The 21,888-nt window shown below is 42.5% G+C and overlaps 1 protein-coding gene across 4 annotated transcripts in view; it reads left to right on the top strand.

The window, feature by feature from the left end:
- Nucleotides 1–21,888, top strand: part of slit2 (slit homolog 2 (Drosophila)) — a 95,458-nt gene that overhangs the window by 57,974 nt on the left and 15,596 nt on the right. For 2 of the 4 annotated variants that reach the window (XM_044346862.1, XM_044346865.1), the window contains exons 8-27: nt 147–218; nt 454–617; nt 1,123–1,261; nt 3,562–3,633; nt 3,816–3,887; nt 10,173–10,244; nt 10,532–10,675; nt 12,003–12,166; nt 12,497–12,520; nt 15,723–15,873; nt 15,988–16,062; nt 16,322–16,465; nt 16,711–16,854; nt 16,940–17,106; nt 17,239–17,371; nt 18,652–18,720; nt 19,093–19,164; nt 19,984–20,055; nt 20,181–20,252; nt 21,574–21,737. In XM_044346862.1, coding sequence (XP_044202797.1) covers nt 147–218; nt 454–617; nt 1,123–1,261; nt 3,562–3,633; nt 3,816–3,887; nt 10,173–10,244; nt 10,532–10,675; nt 12,003–12,166; nt 12,497–12,520; nt 15,723–15,873; nt 15,988–16,062; nt 16,322–16,465; nt 16,711–16,854; nt 16,940–17,106; nt 17,239–17,371; nt 18,652–18,720; nt 19,093–19,164; nt 19,984–20,055; nt 20,181–20,252; nt 21,574–21,737 — 2,186 coding nt within the window. The remainder of the gene's footprint in view (nt 1–146; nt 219–453; nt 618–1,122; nt 1,262–3,561; nt 3,634–3,815; nt 3,888–10,172; nt 10,245–10,531; nt 10,676–12,002; nt 12,167–12,496; nt 12,521–15,722; nt 15,874–15,987; nt 16,063–16,321; nt 16,466–16,710; nt 16,855–16,939; nt 17,107–17,238; nt 17,372–18,651; nt 18,721–19,092; nt 19,165–19,983; nt 20,056–20,180; nt 20,253–21,573; nt 21,738–21,888) is intronic. The other 2 variants (XM_044346864.1, XM_044346863.1) reach the window with 2 other exon arrangements.

Below are 21,888 nucleotides of genomic sequence, written 5' to 3'. Positions count from 1 at the left end.
ATCACACTGATGACACAGCAGATGAGACCAACTTCCATGCGCTACTTTTTTAACTACGCCACATGTCCATGTACAAAAACCTGTGATGCCAGAAGAGTCCAATTAATCTATACGTGGTTATATTTTCTGCTCTTCTCTCTCTTCAGCACCCTCAACAACAACAACATCAGCCGACTGTCTGTGGCCAGTTTCAACCACATGCCGAAGCTCCGCACCTTGTAAGTTGCACCGCAGAGTATTTGGTACACATTACCGTCACAAGGGGAAGGATCCCTCTCATCCGCGTTCGTTTGTACAATTGATTGATCGGTCTGTACTTGCATCTCTCCTTCCTCCGCGTCTCCCCTGTCCTCAAATCTATTATTACTCCTCTCCCTCCCCCCACCTGTTCTCCCATCACCTCTTCTCCCTCCTCCTCCTTTTCTCCTCCCTCCCACCTCCTCTCTCCCCCAGTCGCCTGCACTCCAACAACCTGCAGTGTGACTGCCACGTGGCCTGGCTGTCAGAGTGGCTGCGACAGCGCCCCCGCCTGGGTCTTTACACACAGTGTATGGCCCCGCCACACTTGAGGGGGCACAACGTGGCTGAGGTACAGAAGAAGGAGTTTGTCTGCACAGGTAGGTTGGGAGGCAAAAGGAGAGGGTGTGATTTGATGTGCTGTGTGTGTGTGTATGCAGGACTATTTGCTTTGCTGTCTGTTTCATGATTTACATCTGCTTGTGGCAAACCTGTTTTTGCTTTGTCTCGTTTGCTTTTTTCTTACTGTCTTTTGCTCATCCTCTTCAAGATGGGGACGAAGGCAAGTATTCATCTTACATTGCATGGCTTGGCTTTAACCCCTCACATTGCATTTCTATATGTGCTTATCACATTTTCTCTAAGTTTATACGAAAGAGCACCTAAAAGCAAGAGCACAAGATTAAAAATAATATAGCAGATAGACAAGGTCACTATTACGTTTAGGGACAGTTCTCTCACCTGCACACTTTGTTGTCTGGTCTATGTTTCACTTTCTCATTTTCTTCACTGAATTCTGTCAGCTTGAACATCCTTTGCCGTAGGGATTTACTCTGAGCATAATATATCATCCATGGATAATATTGGCCCTCTGTCTCTGTGTAGGTCACCAGTCGTCATCATCTTCCTCCTGCAGTGTGTTACAGTGCCCAGAGTCCTGCACCTGCAGTAACAACATCGTGGACTGCAGAGGGAAGGGACTGAGTGAAATACCCACCAACCTGCCCGAAACCATTACTGAGATGTAAGACACACACACACACACACACACACACACACACACACACAGACACACACACACTTTCTGTACTGCACAGGCATATACATGCACACACGCGTACACACCCGGTGCAGTGATATTTCTCTTGCTCTTTCACTGTGCGTCTCTCCATTTTCCTTCTTTGTCTTTTTCCACCTTTCTGTTTCACTACTTCTCTTTTTCTCTGAGCAGTGGAATAAAACCACACATCTGTGAAATGAGAAAGCCTGGTCATGCAGCTCTTCCCTGCTTAAGAAAATAATAAAGGGATGAGGGAGAAAGAATCGAAAGATTAATCTGAAGGACAAGACAGATTATATCTCTATCTTAAAGGGGTCATCAAGAAAAAAGGGAAGGATTAGAGCCACCAGATTTAAAGTGGCAGAGTACTAACAGAGCTGTAGGCGTGAGAGAAATGTGAGACTTGACTGCTCTAAAACTAAACTCTCTAAAGACCTGAACTGACTTGAGAGCAAAAACTTTCAAGTCATAAGATCTGAAGCTTGGAAAGAATCCTGTAGTATTGATTAGTAGGTCTATGAATTGACAGGAATTGGTGTCAGCTATGTAAAAGAAAAACTGTCAACAAACAGTTGAATGGAAATGGTTTAAATACTTTGTTATTTTCATGGTAAGTATTCAGAGACGGGAAAACACAATTTGCTTATGAAGACTTGTAACTTAACTTGGACTCTCGACTAATTTCAGACTTAACTTGAACTTATTTTCAGAGACTTGAGACTTGACTTGAAACCTGCTTTGATAAGACTTTAAGACTGGATTTGGACTTGACTAGATTGACTTATGACTTGATTTGTGACCTGATTTGACAGGTTTTTGACACTTGACTTGGACTTGGGCTTGTCCACACTAATGAGAGACTTGGTTTTAAATCTCAACTGATTTTAGATTGGTATTGGATATTTCTCTATTAACTTAAGCTTTTATTTGAGACCCACTATGACAAGACCAGAGACATGACTTTGCCTCAATTGATTTTAGGCTTGACTTGGACTTGATTTGAGACCTGCCATGACAAGACTTAAGACATGACTTAGACTTGTCTAAATTTATTTTAGACATGGACTTGTTGCGTTTGATTTTAAACTCGACTCAGACTTATATCAATTGATTTGAGACTTGACTTGAGACCTGTTTTGCCAAGACTCAAGTCTTGACTTGGACATGTCTAAGCTGACTGGAGACTTGATTTGGACTTGTCTATATTGATTTGATAATTGGCTTGAGACCTGCTTTGACAAGACTTTGAGACTTGACTTGGACTTGGGCTTGTCTAGACTGACAAGAGTCTTGATTTGGACTTGTCTCGACTGATTTCAGGCTTGACTTTGGCTTTTCTCGATTAACTTGAGATTTGATTTGATACCCGCTAAGACCTGAGACATGACTTGGTGTTGTCTCGACTGACTTGAGACTTTGATTTTAGACTTGACTTGAGACTTGACTTGAGTCTTGCGCTGATAAGACTTCAGACTTTGACCTACCTGGATTGATTTTAAACTTGACTTGAACTTGAGACCTGCTATGACAAGACTGGAGACTTGACTTGTTGTGTCTTGATTGTCTTGAGACTTGAGTTAGACTTGTCGCAATTTGTTTTAGATATGGCTTGGATTTGTTATGTTGAATTTTAGACATGACTCAGACTTGTATCGATTGATATGAGACTTGACTTGAGACCTGTCTGACTCAATTCATTTTAGACTCAACTCAACTAGACTTAAAAACAGTTATTGTACCAAAAGTGTGTAACAATAACAGAGCAATACAATACAAATCTCCTGTGGGACCATTCAGACATGTTAGCACTGAAGAAAGGAGTGGAGTGGAGCTGAACAGAAGAGAAAAGCAAATGGAAAAAACAAACTCATTTTGGGGAAATGTTTCACAATCAAATGGTTGGTTTGCAAATCATCGCCTTTCTCGTCACGGCGACTAAACATTTGAAATGTTTAGAGAACGGTTGTTTGGGCCTGACTGACATAGAGTCAGACTGGCACTTAATGGAACGCTGCCCAGATAGTTAAGGGTTTGTGTGCTTGTTTGTTTGTGTGTATGTCTGAGTGTACACATGTAAAGAGGGCAAAAGATCAGAGAAATATGACAGACTTTGGCAACGGTCATCAAAGCGCCTTATCTGGAAATGTTCCCCTCAGCCAGAGCCCCGGGGAATGAGCAGCAGTCCACGATACAGCAGAGATAGCTCTGTGATAGGGGAATGTTAATGTCGCTTCTCAATGGTCTGTGTGTATGTTTGGTTCCAGACGACTGGAGCAGAACGCCATCAAGGTGATCCCAGCTGGGGCCTTTTCTCCTTATAAGAAGCTGCGCAGAATGTGAGTAGATGAGGAGATACATGTATTGTGCACCCTGTCAACCATCCACAAAAAAACTTCTGTTCCTGTCCTGTTTGTGGCTTGTGTTGACCTTCATATTTCACTTTCTGTGTGTCTCTCTCCTTCTGTCTTTGGTTCTATTCCTCTCTGTTTCTTGTTTCTTTGTTCTCTGTTCTTCACAGAGACTTGAGCAACAACCAGATATCAGAGCTGGCTTCGGACGCCTTCCAAGGTCTGCGCTCCCTCAACTCACTGTGAGTACTTCAGACAGGACACTTACGTCAAAGTTTTTAACCATTTATTGCAACAACGCAAAATGCATTTTAGTTTGGTAGAGTGGCTTTGATCATGCGATGCTCTGGAACAAATTTGATCAAGCTTGACACGGATTGTCCCTGAGCTCACAAACAGCCCCCGGCAGAGCCTGAGATACATAACATTTGACGAACATGAACACATACAGTATTAAAAGAAACATTCAAAATTCACAAACAACTAAATGCAAATACAGGAGCAGGCTGCGGAGGTAAAGGAGGCAGCAGTGTAGAAGCAAAGATGCAGACTGAATGAGCCCCAAATGATTATATCAGAGATATGCTGTGGGTTGTGGACATACATGACTGGAGGGTGTATGGAACATGTGACTATAAAATTACTTCAGTGCCTGAACTACCATGAAGCTCCATTGTGTGATATGTTTGTATAGATACAGCTTATGTTAAAACACCACAATACATCCCTGTGAATCTTATATAAGAAAATCAAACCTTTTACTGTTCCTAAATCTGTTCAGTTAAGGATAAGTGCAGCTTATCAATGCTTGAGTCTTGCAGTAGTTTTGGGTTTCATTTCTATCTGTAATAATGACATCATACTCACTAAAGAAACTGCTGTGAGATCCTGGAAGACAAAACAAGAAACATGAGCTGTCACATGATCAAACAGGTTGAAAACAATCCAATAGTTTAGCCAGATTATCCAAAACAATGTGTTTTTACTGATTTTTTACAGGTGCAAAACAAAACAGCAAACAAAGGGAAAACAAAAGACAAACTAGAGACATATAAACATAGAGGTGTGTCACGCACAGTTATATTCAAAATGTTGTCAACAAGTTGTTTTGCAAAATAGTTTGGGTTGTATGACAGTTCTGTGTCTTATTGTGTCTGATGAGTAAAGTATGTAAGGGGGAACCAATTAATAAATACATTTTTTTATAAAGGAGCTTTATTTGAGGATAAAACCAAAAGCGATTGCACCCACAATTTTCACAATAGTTCTTCATTGCACAACTGCATTTAGGTACAATAAGCCAAAGTTGAACAGGAAGTCAGTCTGTTTTTATACAGTTTTACAGTTCACTTTTTTCCCCCCAAAGAAGTTTGGCTAAGCTACGGCTTTGTTGAAAACCCGTCTGACTGTTCTGCCTGCTTTTTCTCGTCCTGTGTGACTTCTTTTTAGTGGTGGCACATTTCCAGACGTCAGCAATTAACTTGGGACGTATTATTACTGATAAGAAAACAACAGGGGGAAAAAATTGAAATATCTTTGAATCGTTTACAAGTACAGCTGAAAGACTTCTTGGTCAAGAAATCTGAAAAGCAGAGAAGGCCATTTTATAAGATGCTCTTTTGAGAAGAAAGGGCGGCTTCCTCCTCAGCCTGAATCTCAGGTCCGACCGTCTGCTTTGCGTGTGAAGCTTTGCTAAGGAAAACGAAGAGGAGGAGGAGAAGGAGGAGAGGGAATGAGGGATGTAGAGTTATTTCATGAAGGAGTTATATTAAGGTCTCGTCTCTCCAAAGTCAATAATTCATAAATGCTGAATTGCTGAATGGAGGCTTCTGCCACCTCATTACACATTCACCACAGAGAGAATGGGACACACACATTCATGCTGACACACCACATACAGTATGGCTTTCACATTTCACATTTCACATTAAGCTGCACTGTGTGTTCATTGTGTGTCAGTGTTTGGTTAGAGAGGATGTAAATGAGCCATCGATTCTGTCTGTGCATGTGTCTGTATGTCTATATGTGTGTGTTTTGGGGGTGGGGGTGGGGGTTACAGAACAGTACGTGCTAATGTGTGTGTGAGACATAAATGAAGCGTCCACTCCCGCATCGTGTGTTTCCCAACCTCAGGTCTCTCAGGGACAGCCACTCAGCACAATGAAATAAAAGCCAATCTAAAACACATGTCTTTAGACTGCCTACATACACAGCTCAACTCAGCGTGGAGCATAGAGATGACTGATAACTCTGTATATGTGTGTGTGTGTGTGTGTGCGTCCAAGGTATTTGTTGAGCAAGGCAGTGGCAGTCTCAGCCTTGACCTGTTTTTGTATGTAATCTGATGTATTTTTAAAAATACATCAGATAACAGTGTACATTCCTCACACCATAGCTGCAGCCAGATTTATGGAGGGTTTTTATCATTGTGACATTTAGATGAAAAGTGTTATAACTAGTTATACTTTATGTCCTGGGTGCTGACATACAGCCAGGTGTTGGCATGAAGTCAGAGTTAGTGTTTTTACTGGTAGCATTTTAGAAAAGAGAAGCTTATCATTCTTCATTTAAGTCTTTCTCAATGTTTTTCTACGCATAATTCTGTGTTCAGAGCCAAAGTGCTAGCCCCTTAGTCTTATGCTGTGTTAACATAATGGATTAGAAGAACTGTGAAGCCTCCTGTTAAAAGGGACACAACATGTTTTTTGTGTTTTTCTGTCATTTATATACAGTTATGATTCCAAAGTCTATGTTCAATACGGTCAAAGTTCCAAAACATGAAGTGAACATACTTATGTAAAAATTCTGCCTTCAAGTCAAAAGACCAAGTTTCAGCCTGCTCTGATCGCTCCATTTGCAAAGTGTACCTCTACTTTCTCCTGGTGATGACGTCAGATCGTTCATGCATGCCCACAAACAGCTGTACATTCTGTCAAACATGTATTTGAAAAGCTTATATTGTGAGTGAGGAATGTTTTTATGACCTGACCACAACAAAAGGGACACCAGTGTTAGGTTTTAACAAAAAGAAGCTTATTTTTAACAAAGTAAATAGCTTGAAGTCTCAACTAAGGTTTAACAAGGTGTGAGGTGTGGATATCAGTATAATCAGTAGTGTGGGGTGTGCATGAGTGATGAAATGGTGCGTGTATGTTGTAAGGTGTGTAAAAGCAAAGCAAAAAGGAAACTAAAGCAACATAACCAGAAACAGGGTGCCTGTAGGGAGGAGGAGGAGCAGAGAGAGAGAGAGAGAGAGAGAGAGAGAGAGAGAGAGAGAGAGAGAGAGAGAGAGAGAGAGAGAGAGAGAGAGAGAGAGAGAGAGAGAGAGAGAGAGAGAGAGAGAGAGAGAGAGAGCTGCTGCAGCAGCAAAGAGTCAGTGAGGCAGAGAGAACTGCCAGCTGCAGCCAGGCTTTATAAACCCGGGACAATGTGGGCCCTCAGGTGTTCCCAGTTGCACTAATGACCACCTGTGGAGACAGCCCAAGATGACAGCAGGGGTCATCACTTAAGTCAGGGTCCCAATGGGATCATCACAAAAACTGACTAACTAACAGTAACTAAAGCAAAACAAAACAAATTACGAAACAAACAAAAACAATTAATCAAAAAAAAACAAAAAATCCCCATTAGCCGACTGAGCTAACTAATCAACCCTGGTTGGTCCAAAAAAGTTTCAGCAGTAGCTGGAGGATCTGAGGCTTTAGCAGCTGGTGACAGATCCCATCCTGCAGAGCTAAGTGAGAGTCTTTTAGCCTACCACATGTGACAGGAACATCTGGAGCACTACCGTCCCCCTCACTGTCCAAACTCTCAACAGGAACCTCAGAATCTGAAAGCACAGGCACAATTACAAGTGTGGGAGTAACATTTACTTCCTGAGCCACAGAATCACTTGCATCACTAGGGCTAGACTGGCAACGCTCAGTTTGATGGTCATACAGTTTTTTCAAACTAGCCTGCGCACCTCCCAAATTCCTCCGTGCCACTTCACAATCAAACAGCTTGCCAACGACTGGACCTGGACAAAGCAGAGCAGGCTCAACAACCTGGCTCGGTTTCCCAGCAAGCTGGCATGTATGGCACATCTTGACATATTTGGAAACATCCTGCTTTAACCAAGGCTAAAAAGAAACAGCGCAGGACACGGTAATAAGTTTTCTTTACCCCCAAATGCCCATAACTACCATGTGCTATTTGCAACACCACATCCCGCAAGTTACTAGGCACAACAACCTGAAAACTCACTTCCCACTTTCTCACCAGCAAATCTTCCTGGATAAAGTACCCATGAGCAACGTCTCCTATTTTTTCAACCGGCAAAACCTCATCCCACAAATCAGACAGACATGAATCAGCCCTTTGGCTCTTCACCCATTCCTCCCTCAAAACAGCTGGAGGAAGATCAGGCAGTGAAACCACATGTTCTGCAACTCCACTACACCCCAAAAAAGGCAGGTCTGGATCAGACACGTCACAGCTCTGTGTGCCTGTCACAGCTCTTTCCCCCCTCCACAGCGCAGGCTGAGCAAACACCTAGATCAGGTGGGTCTGTAGCAGATACATTAGGGCTCAGTGCATGCGCCACGGTGCAGGCTGGAAAAACCCTTTGATCACTCCGACCACCCTCATCCAGCTCCCCAGACGTTAGTGGTTTGGGAATAATTACAGGAGACTGTGGCACATCGACCCACACAGCACTACCAGCCAGGTCGTTGCCCAAAATTATAACCACATCATCAAGTGGCAACGTGGGGCACACCCCAACAGGAACAATGCCCTGTACCAGCTCACAATCCAGCACAATATTATGGCGCGGCACAGGAATCAAGCCCAACTCCGTACCCTTCATCAGCACCAAATCCCCTGTTTCTGTAACAGGTGAAAAAGGTAGTGCGGATTCCATGAGTGTTTAGCGCCTGTGTCACACAACAACTTAATTGGTACACGCTCCTCTCTACCAACCAAGGACAGCATCAGTGATGAATGGCTCAAAACCATAACCAGTTTTGGGAACTAGGTACTACTAAGAATTCAAACCAGTACTCAAATCTCCACAAAACAGTCTCTGCTCCAGAACTGTAGTGTGCGATACACTTCAGAGACCAACTCGTATGCTTTTAATACAGCCAACTTCACCGTATCATAATCCAAACCATCCTCAGCACATATAGCCGAATATGCCTCCTGAGCTCTCCCAGTGAGGACACACTGAAGCATGACTACTCTGTCCAAATCTGGCCAATTTTTTGCATCTGCAGCACGTTGAAAAAGAATGAAAAAAGTATCAGAGTCACGCTCATTAAACTTTGGCACCAGACGCAAATTAACCACAACCACCCCCCCCCACCCCCCGGAGAAAACTTGCCCTCTCGGATTAACTGCAATTTGGACTGCTCTCCATTCTCCATTTTCATTCTTTCAGTGCTCTGCCTAATTTTCTCCATCTCAACTTGCTTTTCCAACATCTCCAACTCAAGCTGCTTCTCCAACTGCCAAATTGTCTCTAAGCTGTTCCCAGTTGTGTTAATGACCACTTGTAGAGACAGACAGGTGAATCACACAGCAAACCCAAGATGACAGCAGGGGTCATCACAATGGAAAAAAGAAGCAAAATCTGACTACTACAATACGTTCACGTAGCCTCCTGAGCTGCCGGAAGCTGGCCAATCAGAATTGAGGGGGTTCATTGGGAGGGGGACCTTAAAGAGACAAGAACTAAAATGGTTTGTTTCAGACAGAGGCTTAACTGAGGAGCTGCTTAAAGGACCAATATAAGTTAAATAAGGAGTTTTTTTTAACTGTAAATCATGCAAAGATAATCCAATACAACCCCAGAATATAAATATAGACTTGGAAAAGTGCATGATATGTCCTCTTTAAAGACTGTTGTAGACTTGGGAGCGTTCAGTCCTTATTTAAAAATGGTTACCCATATTGTTAAGCTTGTAGTCACACCAGATAACATAGATTTGCTATTTTTATTGTGTTACATATTTGGAGTACACAGTACATATTTGGTTTGTTAACTAGTAAAAACAAAAACAAACAATACGTTCCTCTTTCTAGTGACCTGACTAATTATTTGTCATTGTTATTACTGGATTTTAATCAGATGTAACGACTGGCAATGGAGGCTTTGCAGTCATTTTGGCACTGGTTGGGACACCAAAGTAGTTCGCCAATTATCATAGCTGTCAGAAATTCTCAAATATCTCTAAAGTACAACCATTTTCCCCACTCAGCTGCTTGTAATCACAGTCAGTACAATATAATATGAACCCAGCATTAGTCACTGGCATAATGTTAAAGACTCAAGGAGCAGCAGTTGTAGAGCAGTAACAGAAATAATAAATTAATCTTTGTTAAAAAGACAATGCACTCAAATTTTCCTATTCACTAAGACACATGACAAACCCTACTTTTACCAATAAATATGCTCTATATGCTGAATCTTAATATACTTAGTATTACTTCATATTTTTAGTCTGATTCATAACTTAATGATGTGTATTCTTTGTTTTCCACAGGGTTCTATATGGGAATAAAATCACTGAGATTTCCAAAGGACTGTTTGAGGGACTGTTTTCTCTGCAGCTATTGTGAGTAGATTCACACTCACACACAAACAATCACACACACACACACACACACACACACACAAACATACACACACACCAAGTTGCAGCCAAGAGCTCACACCCTCATCTCATTGATATTCAGCTGAAAAGTGCTTAGCTAAAACATTGTCATCAGATTGGAGACTTCGTGATTGAAAGCCATCATCGCTGACCTGTAACATTTGAAACACTCATCGAAGAATGATAACAGGATAAGCCTTCATCCTCTTCATCTCTCTCTCCTTCACTCTGTCGCTTATTTCTTTCAGGTTACTGAATGCTAATAAGATAGCATGTCTGCGTGTGGATGCATTTCAGGACCTCCACAACCTCAATCTGCTCTCACTGTATGACAACAAGCTCCAGACCATCGCCAAGGGAACATTCTCATCACTAAGAGCCATACAAACACTGTACGTACACACACACATACACACACACATACACACACACACACACACACACACACACACACACACACACACACACACACACACACAGATCGGTGTGAAACTTTGAGCAGTAGCTGGCAACGACGTAAATAGAAATCAATTATATTTTTGGAGTAGTAGCACTGTGGAAAATAACACCCTAAAACATTCATGCATTGGATTTTTGGGGCCCATTTGTTGTTTGCTGTTCCTACTTGTTATCAGACATTTCTCAGTTGTCTGAAAATCAGCAGTAAACACTGAGTTCTGTTATAACCTTAAAGACCCCTTCACTTAAAAATGTGTTTTGCTTATTGTTATTTCACTCGGGTTATCCACCTGCCTGTATTCTCTGTATAGAGTAGATTTATTACAATACTTGTGTATTCAAGGATGCAATTTTCTCTTAATGATGGCCCTTTACCTTTTAAAGACTCAATACATTTTTTCATGAACACTATTGATTTTTGTCATAAAGAGTTCTCTCAGGCAGAAATGTGGGACACAATTCAGCAAATACAAAGGTGTGTAAACATGGTATTCTTTTTCCTCCCTCTCAAAACATTACAGCACCCACTTTATGTTAGCGGGAAAGCATGAGTCATGATGATATAAAGAAATAATGCATAACAGAGACAAAGAATTCCATAACATGGCTGACATATCCTCTGCTGAGGCTGTTATTTTATATATCAGCCCACCTCAGATTAAATTGATTAAATTGTTGTCCCTTTTTTAATGGATAACAATTAATGACTTTTATTTAATGGCTTACTGTGTAGTCAGCTTACCCTATGTTTTAATTTGCTTTAATCACTGAGTTAACTGATCTTGAAGCATAACACGTAATATCGCTATGGTTACCTGCTGCTTAATATGCCCTGGCAGTGGTTGAAATCATTTGCCATTTATTATAGTGTGCTACTGTTACTGTGTGAAATCTGTGCACTGTATAGTGACCTTAAAAAATCCCACAATTAAATGAAAAAATGGCATACACACTTTCTACTAACAATCCCACAATGCAATGCATCTCATCTTAAGAATGTAAAATTTTATTACAGTTGTGTGACACCACACCTGATAATTCATAAGTGTATGAAATCTCAATTTACTGCTCACCAATTACAATTAAGAACTTTCTGTGGTTATATTCACTCTCAGCGCAGCTTTATATCGCTCCGACAGCTCACTTGTGTGTTGTTTTTTTTGTGTGTTCCCTGTGTCCATGTTTGTGTGTATGTGTGTGTGTGTGTGTGTGTGTGTGTGTGTGTGTGTGTGTGTGTGTGTGTGTGTGTGTGTGTGTTAGTCACTTAGCCCAAAACCCGTTTATCTGTGACTGCCACCTGAAGTGGCTGGCAGACTACCTGCAGGACAATCCCATCGAGACGAGCGGCGCCCGCTGCACCAGCCCTCGACGGCTCGCCAATAAACGAATCGGACAAATCAAGAGCAAGAAGTTCCGCTGCTCAGGTACAAACACACACGGACTAATACACACACATACACACACACACACACACACACACACATACACCATTGTAGACATCCATCCACACTGATCATTCAAACACACGCACACAAATTATTAAACATAATATCCAAACTGTCCTCTCCTGTCTTCTCATTCTGTGTCTTCCTGCTGGGTTTTTCCATCAGACTCTCTTTACTAACCTCAGCTCCCTGTTATCAGCATTTTTATCATTTGGCCACACAAACACACACACAGACAGGGAGTTTTTTCTTCTAGCATTTTGTTCTTTTTGTTGTTTTTTACTCTCTCTATCTCTGTCTCTCCATTAGCTAGAGAACAGTATTTCATCCCAGGTATTGTACATCGAGCATGTGTTTGTGTGTGTGCGTGTGTGTGTGCGTAAGACACAGTATGGTCCATCACAGTGGTTGCTGCACACTCAAACACTCTTGACACTTGCAGTGACTTGCTTTACTCACACCTTCTGAATGCCAAGATATTTTCTTTTAATGGTCTAACGTACATCATAATGCATCACGTCTAACCAGGCACCAGATAATCACACTCTTGTCCTTGCACTGGGTTTCCACTGGTACCTGTAACCTTGACAATAAAGGGAGAGAAACAATTGGATTAATAAGCTTGGGTGGCCGGGCACCGCGTGTGAGATTTAGTATAAATGAAAGTATATTGGTACAGCGATCACAGAGACTACATTTAATACTAGTCCTCCTCGCTTCTTAGCACATCTAATGATAGCTAATGTATGAGCGTGTGTCCGCGAGCATCTGTGTCTGTTTCGCCCACTGCAGAACATCAAAAGGTCATACAGTTACCATGCTCAGAGGGGTGCTGGGAAATATGTAAATCAGACATGCATATGAGATCAGTAGCAGGGCTAAAGGCGGTCATTACCACAGCAGCACACAGAGGAGGCATGGTGTGTGTTGGATGAGAGAGTGTGTATGTGTCTGTGAGTGTGTGTGTGAGAGAGAGAGAGAGCGTGTGTGTGTGTGTGTGCTCACTGCAGTCATTAACTCTGAAGCTCACCGGGGGGACAGAGGTTTCAAAGCCCAGATACCACATACGGGGCAACGCTGAATAATTTAAGAACATTTGCAGTTTAAAAGTTGAATAAACATGTTTTATTCTGTGGTACAACCTTGGAATTGTGCCTTAGATCAATACATCTAAAATCCCCCAGTTTAATTTGCATCATGTCCCCTATTTCACAGTGCATTATTTTGGATCCTATCACATATTTCTGTTTGAACAAAAAGTCATGATTCTGAGCTCTGGGCGTTTTAATTCCAGTTTTATCCCTCCAACTATTTCTTGTTGTGAAGACTGAACCTGCTGAAGTGATTGATGTCAAAGTATGCACAAAGCTAAATAACGTACCTGCACTTGTGAGTGTTTAGAGCGGGCAAAATTTTATTGTCCATTGGCAAAGCGTTTTTATCTGGTGTGCTTTTTGACATCTCAGGATTTCCCCAAAAACACATTTAAATTAGTGGAGCTTCAAGCAAATGAGGCCGGGATGTGTGTTGGATGAAAAGCGCCCACCAAATGCCATGCTATGCCAGCACGATTCTCACTATTCACGAATCATTACCCCTTTAAATGAATCACTGCCTGGGGACTGAACACGAAAAAATTGCAGCATTTTTTCTCGGTTTTTCATCAGCTTTTTCCCTCCTGTTCAAATAAACGAGTGAAATCCCTTCTTCTTTTTCCTACTGCCTCTCTCACACACTCAGGAGTACACCATGTCGGCTGTAAGTAACACACACACACACACACACACACTCGATTTTTGCGTCAACTCCAAATCCCTCACCTCTCGTCCCTGAGCCGACTTCTGACCTTTGACCTCTACCACTGTGACCTTTGACCCCCCTCTGTGCCTCCTCTTGTCTGTTTGCAAACAACAACAATGAGATGAAATTTACACTTTATCATGCAATGGTTCATCTATTTTTTTGTATGTGTGCGTGTATGTGTGTATGTGTGTGTGTGTGTGTGTGTGTGTGTGTGTGTGTGTGCGCGCGCTTGTGTTCCTAGAAGTCAGGGCTTCTCTTGCCTTCAGTGCTGCTGTAACTCTCCTCCCACTCCTCTGTAACTGCTGCTCTGTTCCTGCACTCGTATGTTACGTCTGAATTTAGATGTCTTTAGATGTTCCAGTCTCTCCTTCTCTTCCCTGCTTTTTACTGTACTTTCCCCCCATCTGATTGTTACCTCTTCTCCTCCTCCTTATTATCGCTGCCCCTCTCTCTTCATTCCAAGTGATACATTTCCTCAAGCCAGCTGGCTCTGTCTTCCTTCTGCCTCTCATCCCTCAGTTTTCCATTTTTTTCCTTGGATTCTTCCTCTCCTCTCCTCTTCTTCGTATTCCTCTCCTCTCCTTCACATCTTCTCCCTTCCCCTCCTTCAAATCCTCCCCCACTCCCCTCTTCTCTTTTCTTATCCTCTTTCTTATACTCTCCTTCACACCCTCTGCTATTCCTCTAATTCTCATCCTCTCCCCTCCCCTTCTCTCTTCTTCATCCTTTCCTCTCGTCTCCTCTTCTTTCCTTTCCTACTCCTCTCCTATGGCCTCCTTCCCTCTTCTCCTCTCGACTCATCTCTTTCTTACTCCTCTCCTTTGCATCCTCTCCTTCAAATCTTCACCTACTCCTCTCTTCTCCTTCTTAGTCCTCTCCACTCATTTATCCTCTCCTCATCTTCTAATTCTCATCCTCTCCCCTTCTTTCTTCCTCATTTTCTCCTCTCCCCTCCTCTCCTCCTCCTCTTCTCCCTCTGTCCTTCCCATCCCTGTGTTCCAGCGGAGGAGCAGTCAGTCAGCAGGTTGTTCCTTTGTGCTTGATCTAACCATGTGGCTGCCAGGTTCCTAAAGTGGAACATGGTTCTGTCAAGCACCATGGAACGGCCCTGCAAAACCCTACAGCATGGCCAAGACGCAAGAGACAGCAATCTCCTGCCACCCCCCCGCAACCTGTGTGTGTGCTTGTCTGTGCGTGAGAGAGTGTGTGCGCGCCTTTGTGCCTTTAAAGTATGATAGATGACTGCCTGGGTGTATGTAAGCATTTTTCTGCTATGATCTAATTTTTGATGCTGTTCTGTTTGTGCTGTGGATTCTAATACTAACAGTTGCTTTGTAGTTTGACAGGACTGAAAAACTTCTGTATGGTTTTTCCTGAAATTGTGTGTGCGTGCTTGTATACATGTCTTGATTTTGACAGTCTGTGTGTCTTGTGAACTTGGCTCTTTAAGGCCGTGATACAAACGCAGCATTTTGATGTAATGCCCGCAGGGACTGTTGTATTTAATCATAACTAGCAATGTTTCTTGAACATGTTTGGTTGGTTTTGACAATTCCTGCTCCAAACACAAAGCAACACAGCCCCTCTGCAATTTCTCAAAATTCTTCCATTGTATCATGACCTTCACTCGGGCCATCCACATTTCTGTTGGAAGAGGTACCAGTAAACGCTGGGGTTCGACTCTTGTGTGGTGAGAGCATTCAGTGACGTTAGTGGTTGTGATTGCGGCCAGGTACTGAAGATTACCGCAGTAAGCTGGGAGGGGACTGCTTCGGTGACTTGGCCTGCCCTGAAAAGTGCCGCTGTGAGGGCACCACAGTCGACTGCTCCAACCAGAAACTCACCAAAATACCTGATCACATCCCTCAGTACACCGCTGAACTGTGAGTCACGCCGCATTTGTCTTCTACAAAGTGTATCTGTGTGTGGTCCTCCTGCACACAACACTGTTGTTTTCTCTCTTTGTCTCTTCATCTCTTCTCTTTCTCTCTTCTTAGGCGTCTGAACAACAATGAATTCACTGTGCTCGAGGCGACAGGGATCTTCAAAAAGTTGCCTCAGCTGAGGAAGATGTGAGTCAGACATACTGAAAATGTAACTGGAGCAAAGCGTCACATGTAGTTATCAAGAAGTCATACTCAGGTCACAGAGAGAAAACAGTGATTGTTGACATGTTAACAGAGAGGTACATTTGAAGATACTAAAATGAAACACGTGTGTTTTTCTCTCTATCTCTGCCTTTGCCCTCCTCTCGCTCCCTCTTTTTTTCACTTTTTCTGCTGTCTTCTTACCTTTCTTACCTATACACCCCCCACCTCCACCCTCCTCCAGTAACCTGAGTAATAACCGTATCACTGACATAGAGGAGGGGACGTTTGAAGGAGCCTCAGGGGTCAATGAGCTGATTTTGACCTCCAACAGACTGGAAAACATACACCACCGCATGCTGAAGGGACTCAGTGGCCTCCGCACACTGTGGGTACACACACACACACACACACACACACCTAAATACATATGCAAACACATTATCATATCAAGTATGCATGAAATATTCAAATGTGCTCTCACATACTGTGGTAATGTCCGCACAAACATTAAAACATGCCAGCATGCATAATTCTCAGGTATATATTATCATAAATATGTATTTTCTTGTATTTTTTCTGTAGAATACAAGGTATTCATTTGTCTCTGTGTTTGCATGTGTGTGTGAGTAGTATGCTGAGGAGTAACCGTATCAGCTGTGTGAGTAACAGCAGCTTTGTGGGTTTGAGCTCGGTGCGTCTCCTGTCACTCTACGACAACCAGATCACCTCCATGAACCCCGGAGCCTTTGACACACTGCACTCCCTGTCCACACTGTGAGTACAAACCATAGCACACACTCATATAAAAGTACAAACACACACAAAAATCATTCAGCACTCAGGACTCCTTCTCCTCCAGCAACCTTCTGGCCAATCCCTTCAACTGCAACTGTCACCTGGCTTGGCTCGGTGACTGGCTGAGAAGGAAACGCATCGTCACGGGTAACCCTCGCTGCCAGAATCCTTACTTCCTAAAAGAGATCCCCATCCAGGATGTAGCCGTCCAGGACTTTGCCTGTGAAGATGGTGAGATGTAGCGAATAATAAAAGCTTTGCACATGATGCTCTGTGACATTTGTATATTTTCTTCATTATGACTTTTTCTATCATCCTTTCCTCTCATCTCTACCCCTCCATCTATCCATCTATCCCGATCAGGTAACGATGAGAACAGCTGCTCTCCAGTGCTGAGGTGTCCTGCAGAGTGTTCTTGTCTGGACACTGTGGTGCGCTGCAGCAACAAGGGCCTCACCACACTGCCCAAAGGCCTGCCCAAAGAGACCACTGAACTGTGAGTTAAAGACCAACACACCTTTTACTTTATTATAGCAGGTTCTACCATTGCAGAGGACCCCCCTTTTATACAGTGTGGCTGCATCACTGTACCTCAGACAAGACATTTAAATTTATGTAGACGATACAGTGCTGTATAATTGAAGGGCAGGCATTTTTTTTCATTGTCACTTGACCATCTCAAAAAACAGATTTGCATCCATTTCACTGTAACAAATGCAACAAATGCATCCTGTGAATACACACAAACAGAGAGCTGAAGCTGCTTCTGCTCAGCTAACATGCTGCTTTTGCTACACACCCCATGTAGACAGACAAGATACAAAGGCAGCTTTTCAAATCACACAACTCTACAGCTGTCTTTATGTTGTGAACTATTGGAATGATCAATAGATTTGTTTTTTCAAGTTTCACTTTGGGTATGTAGAGCTGAAACATGCAAGGGAATTGAGCCAAGACTATTTTTGTCCACTGAATTTCTGACGTTAATCAACCTGATGAAGACGGTTAGTCCACCCGCTGTCTTGTCAGCACCTCACAGGCTGTGCTGCTGACAGGACAGCTGGGTCTGAACACAGTGAAGTCATAACAGAGGTCGGAGTCACCCTCTGACCTCTGTTTAGCCTCAGAAAAAGTTCAGATGGTGCTCAGAGAACTTAATACATTTGAATCAATCTTCACTTGCAAACTGGAGCTGCTTACTGGTCAGAGTACATGTGAAGAAAGACACGAAGATACAGGTACACACTGTGTTGGATCACAGTTACTCTAGAAATTCATCTCACCACACACAGACACACACAATCCCTGATGATCAGAAAATTATAGCCCTAAATTAAACATCAGACAGCAGGCGTGGTGGTATTTTCTATCATTTCACTATTTCTTCTGTGGGGAACGTGCTTTTTCCAATAATAACAAAGACTTAATACGCTGGATTAATAGCACATTGTCACACAGTGAAGGAGATAGGATCTCATTTGTGTATGTGTGTGTGTGTAAGAGAGAGAGAGAGGGGGTGACTACACTATATTAGGATGCCTGTGGGAATATTAAACTCCAGTGTTTATTATGGCTCATGCAGTAATGACTGCTCACACTGGTGGATATGAGGAATTTCCCACATGGTTAAATAACTTCATTTTCTCCCTTCTCATATTCTCTCTCTCTCTCTCTCTCTCTCTCCCAATCCTCCCTCCATATTTGTCTTTTCTCCCTTCACTTTTGTTTTCAAACCACCTCACACTATTCCCATGTCTGTCTCTGTCTGTATCTCAGGTATCTGGATGGTAACCACTTCACTCAGGTTCCTGTGGAGCTCTCCAATTACAAACACTTAACACTAATGTAAGTCTCAACCACGTGACCTCAGCGGACACACATTACACACACACTCTCAGACATTAATTCACAAATCCCACAGTGGTTGAAAAGCGCACTTGAACACACAGAAACACACTCCTAATCAGGATCGTGACTTGGCCTGTGTTCCCTGCTCTCTGCTTTTAAAGACCAAAACTAACTGTCAGAGCTCTGCATTATATCATGTTGGATTTACAGCTGTGGCCTTGTCTGGCCCTGATGTGGGCATGAATAAAGTAAAGAAGAGCGTTATGTACTGCATATAGTCTGTGTGTATGTTTGCATATTAGTTAATGCATGTGTTGACAGTGTTGCCTGCGTGTGTGTTTTATGTATCTGTTATTGTTTCCTTTTCAGTGATTTGAGTAACAACCAGATCAGCACGTTGTCCAACCACAGCCTCAGTAATATGTCTGAGCTGCTTACCCTGTGAGTCTGGCTTTACATCAGTCTCTTTGCAATGTGTGTGTGTGTGTGTGTGTGTGTGTGTGTGTGTGTGTGTGTGTGCGTGCGTGTGTGTGTGTACGTGCAGGTCAGGCTCAGGGAGACAAAATGAAAGCAGAATTTAAGAGGGAGTTCAGTTTTTGTTGCATTCTGTTCACATACTTTTTGTTGAATACTGTCCCATGTGGGCCACCATAGGTAACCCATTGGAACCTGTGAATTAATTTTTTTTTGTTTTGTCTTTTCACCGCAATGTTAGTAAAAAAAAAAAGAAAAAAAAGTGTTTTTATCACAAAGCAACTGAGTATGCAGCCAGAAGCAGTTAAAAATATTCTCACCTCACCACCAGAAGAACAAGAAAATGCTGACCTTCCACGAACCACAGCAAAACAAAAATAATAAGGATAATAAACAAAGCAGCATCATTAAAAAACTTAGCAGTCTACTTTAATAAGATGTGCTACAAGTTTGTAGCAGAGCTAAAGACAAGTGTGTTTCACTAAAGTCATTGTTAAAGAACAGGACCAAACTTCACATAAAAATCTGATCAACAGGGCAAAGAAATGCCTGTTTGTGTTTGTGCTTGTATGAAACGTATGTGTCTATTTCCAACTGGATGGATGTGTTTGTGCCAACAAGTGTGTTACAGTAAATTGCGTGTCTGTCTTTGCGCGACCGCTTTGCTCAGTGGAATGAAGTCATAAACAGGATTGTGCTTTGAAATGCTTTGCTGCACTTGAAGATATCTTAAAAAAATGTCTCTGCATTTGTCTCCATGCCAACATGTTCATTCTGTGTGTAAAGAATCCTGAGCTACAACCGCTTGCGATGCATACCAGTGAGGGCGTTCGATGGACTTAAGTCTCTCCGTTTGCTGTGAGTATCTGTGCCGACACGCGCACAGTTGTGGATAACTCCGAAACATAGTTGAGTCAGACTGATGCTAAAGTACAGACCCAGACTTTTAACATCCAGCCTCTTGCACTTCTATTCTTTCTTAGATCTCTCCATGGTAACGACATATCAGTGATACCAGAAGGAGCCTTCAAAGACTTGTCATCGCTGTCCCACCTGTGAGCAACATAAACAAACACACACACACACACACACACAAACACACATCACTGTTCAAGTCTTTCTCTCTGATTGAGGTGTCTGCCTTTTCACCTCATACAATTGCAAAATAAGGCAAACACATTATCATGACAAAGGAGCCATTTCTCATCGTCTGAGGGGAAAATTGACTGCCAAACGTAGCCGAGCAACAAGCCCATTTCTACAGCCAGTCTCTGTCTCCTGCTCGTCCTTGATAAACTTTGATTTAGAGCAGTTGAGGGTTTAAACCTGCACTCTAAATGTGCTTGACATTTTTCTGTAGCACTGCCAGTAGATTCTTCTTCTCAGCAATACTTTACTGTATTATTCTCTGTAACTATGACAACAATTTTTTTATAGTTACTCTCTGTGGTCGAATCTGATGAATTGATTTAGACACTTAGAAACTCAAGATGTTTTGAATCATTGACTCAATTGTCAGGCAGTCAAGATATGATACAAACAAATGTAGAGAACTGAGGTGACAAGGGACTGACTAACTGACAAGAGAACTATTACTTTAAAGTCAAAGATGGGCTCTCTCTCTTTAATTCACTAATGTCTCTTGAGCAGGTTATCTCATGACTAAAGCAGTCTGTTGAGAGAGAGAGAGAGAGAGAGAGAGAGAGAGAGATCACAGAGGGTAAACAGGGTGCACACAGGTGAAAAGGATGAAAATGTGAGTTAGTGTGGTGACTGGTTGTGGTGATACCTACCCACTTGCTGGGGAGGAATGCCAGTGGAGCAATCAGTAGGATCAGCACCATGGATAGCGCTTGTGACAGATTGTTGCTTTTTCCAATTAGATCTCACTGCAGACCACAGAAATAAAGCCAAATATTATCTCTACTCCATACAGAACTGCAAGCCTGTGAAGGGCTGCAACTTTGTCTTGGCCCACTAGTAGGAAAATACATTTTTTGTCATGTACACTAGAAACATACAGCACTGTTTTTGATGAAGAAGAAACAACACCATTTCTAGTAAGTGTTGAACATCTGAGAAACACTAGCACCAACACAGCCCCTGGCATGAGATAGACACCCCCAAACATCTCCACCTCAGTGTCAGGTGTTTATAGTAGTAATAGAACAAGTTACAACATTTCATTTGACAGTGATACCCAGTACAGTCTGTGAGTGTTTGAACAGTGACACATTATGTATTGTTTTGGTTCTGTACTCCAGTACATTGGATCTAAAATAAAACAATGACTCAGAGGTTACAGTGTTGACTTTCCCTGTGTATCATGTTCATATGACTGAGCATTTCTCCCTTTTCTCTCTTGCCGGCTGATAGGGCTCTGGGTGCCAACCCACTGTATTGCGACTGCCACATGCAGTGGCTGTCAGACTGGGTGAAGAGCGGCTACAAGGAGCCTGGCATTGCCCGCTGTGCCGGGCCCGGTGACATGACCGACAAACTACTGCTCACTACGCCTTCCAAGAAGTTCACCTGCACAGGTAAACACACACTGTCACTCACACACAGTACTGAAACTTCTACAGAAACACATGCACATGCTAGCAGATCTATATAATGTATATAGAGACACACTTGCATGTAGAATGTAAATATACTGTAAAATCACTTTATCAGTTGTCCAAAATCAAA

The sequence above is a fragment of the Thunnus albacares genome, chromosome 3, assembly GCF_914725855.1.
Source record: "Thunnus albacares chromosome 3, fThuAlb1.1, whole genome shotgun sequence".
NCBI lineage: Eukaryota > Metazoa > Chordata > Actinopteri > Scombriformes > Scombridae > Thunnus > Thunnus albacares.
The sequence above is the reverse complement of the archived record's forward strand: the minus strand, read 5'-3'. Positions and strand labels throughout refer to the sequence as shown.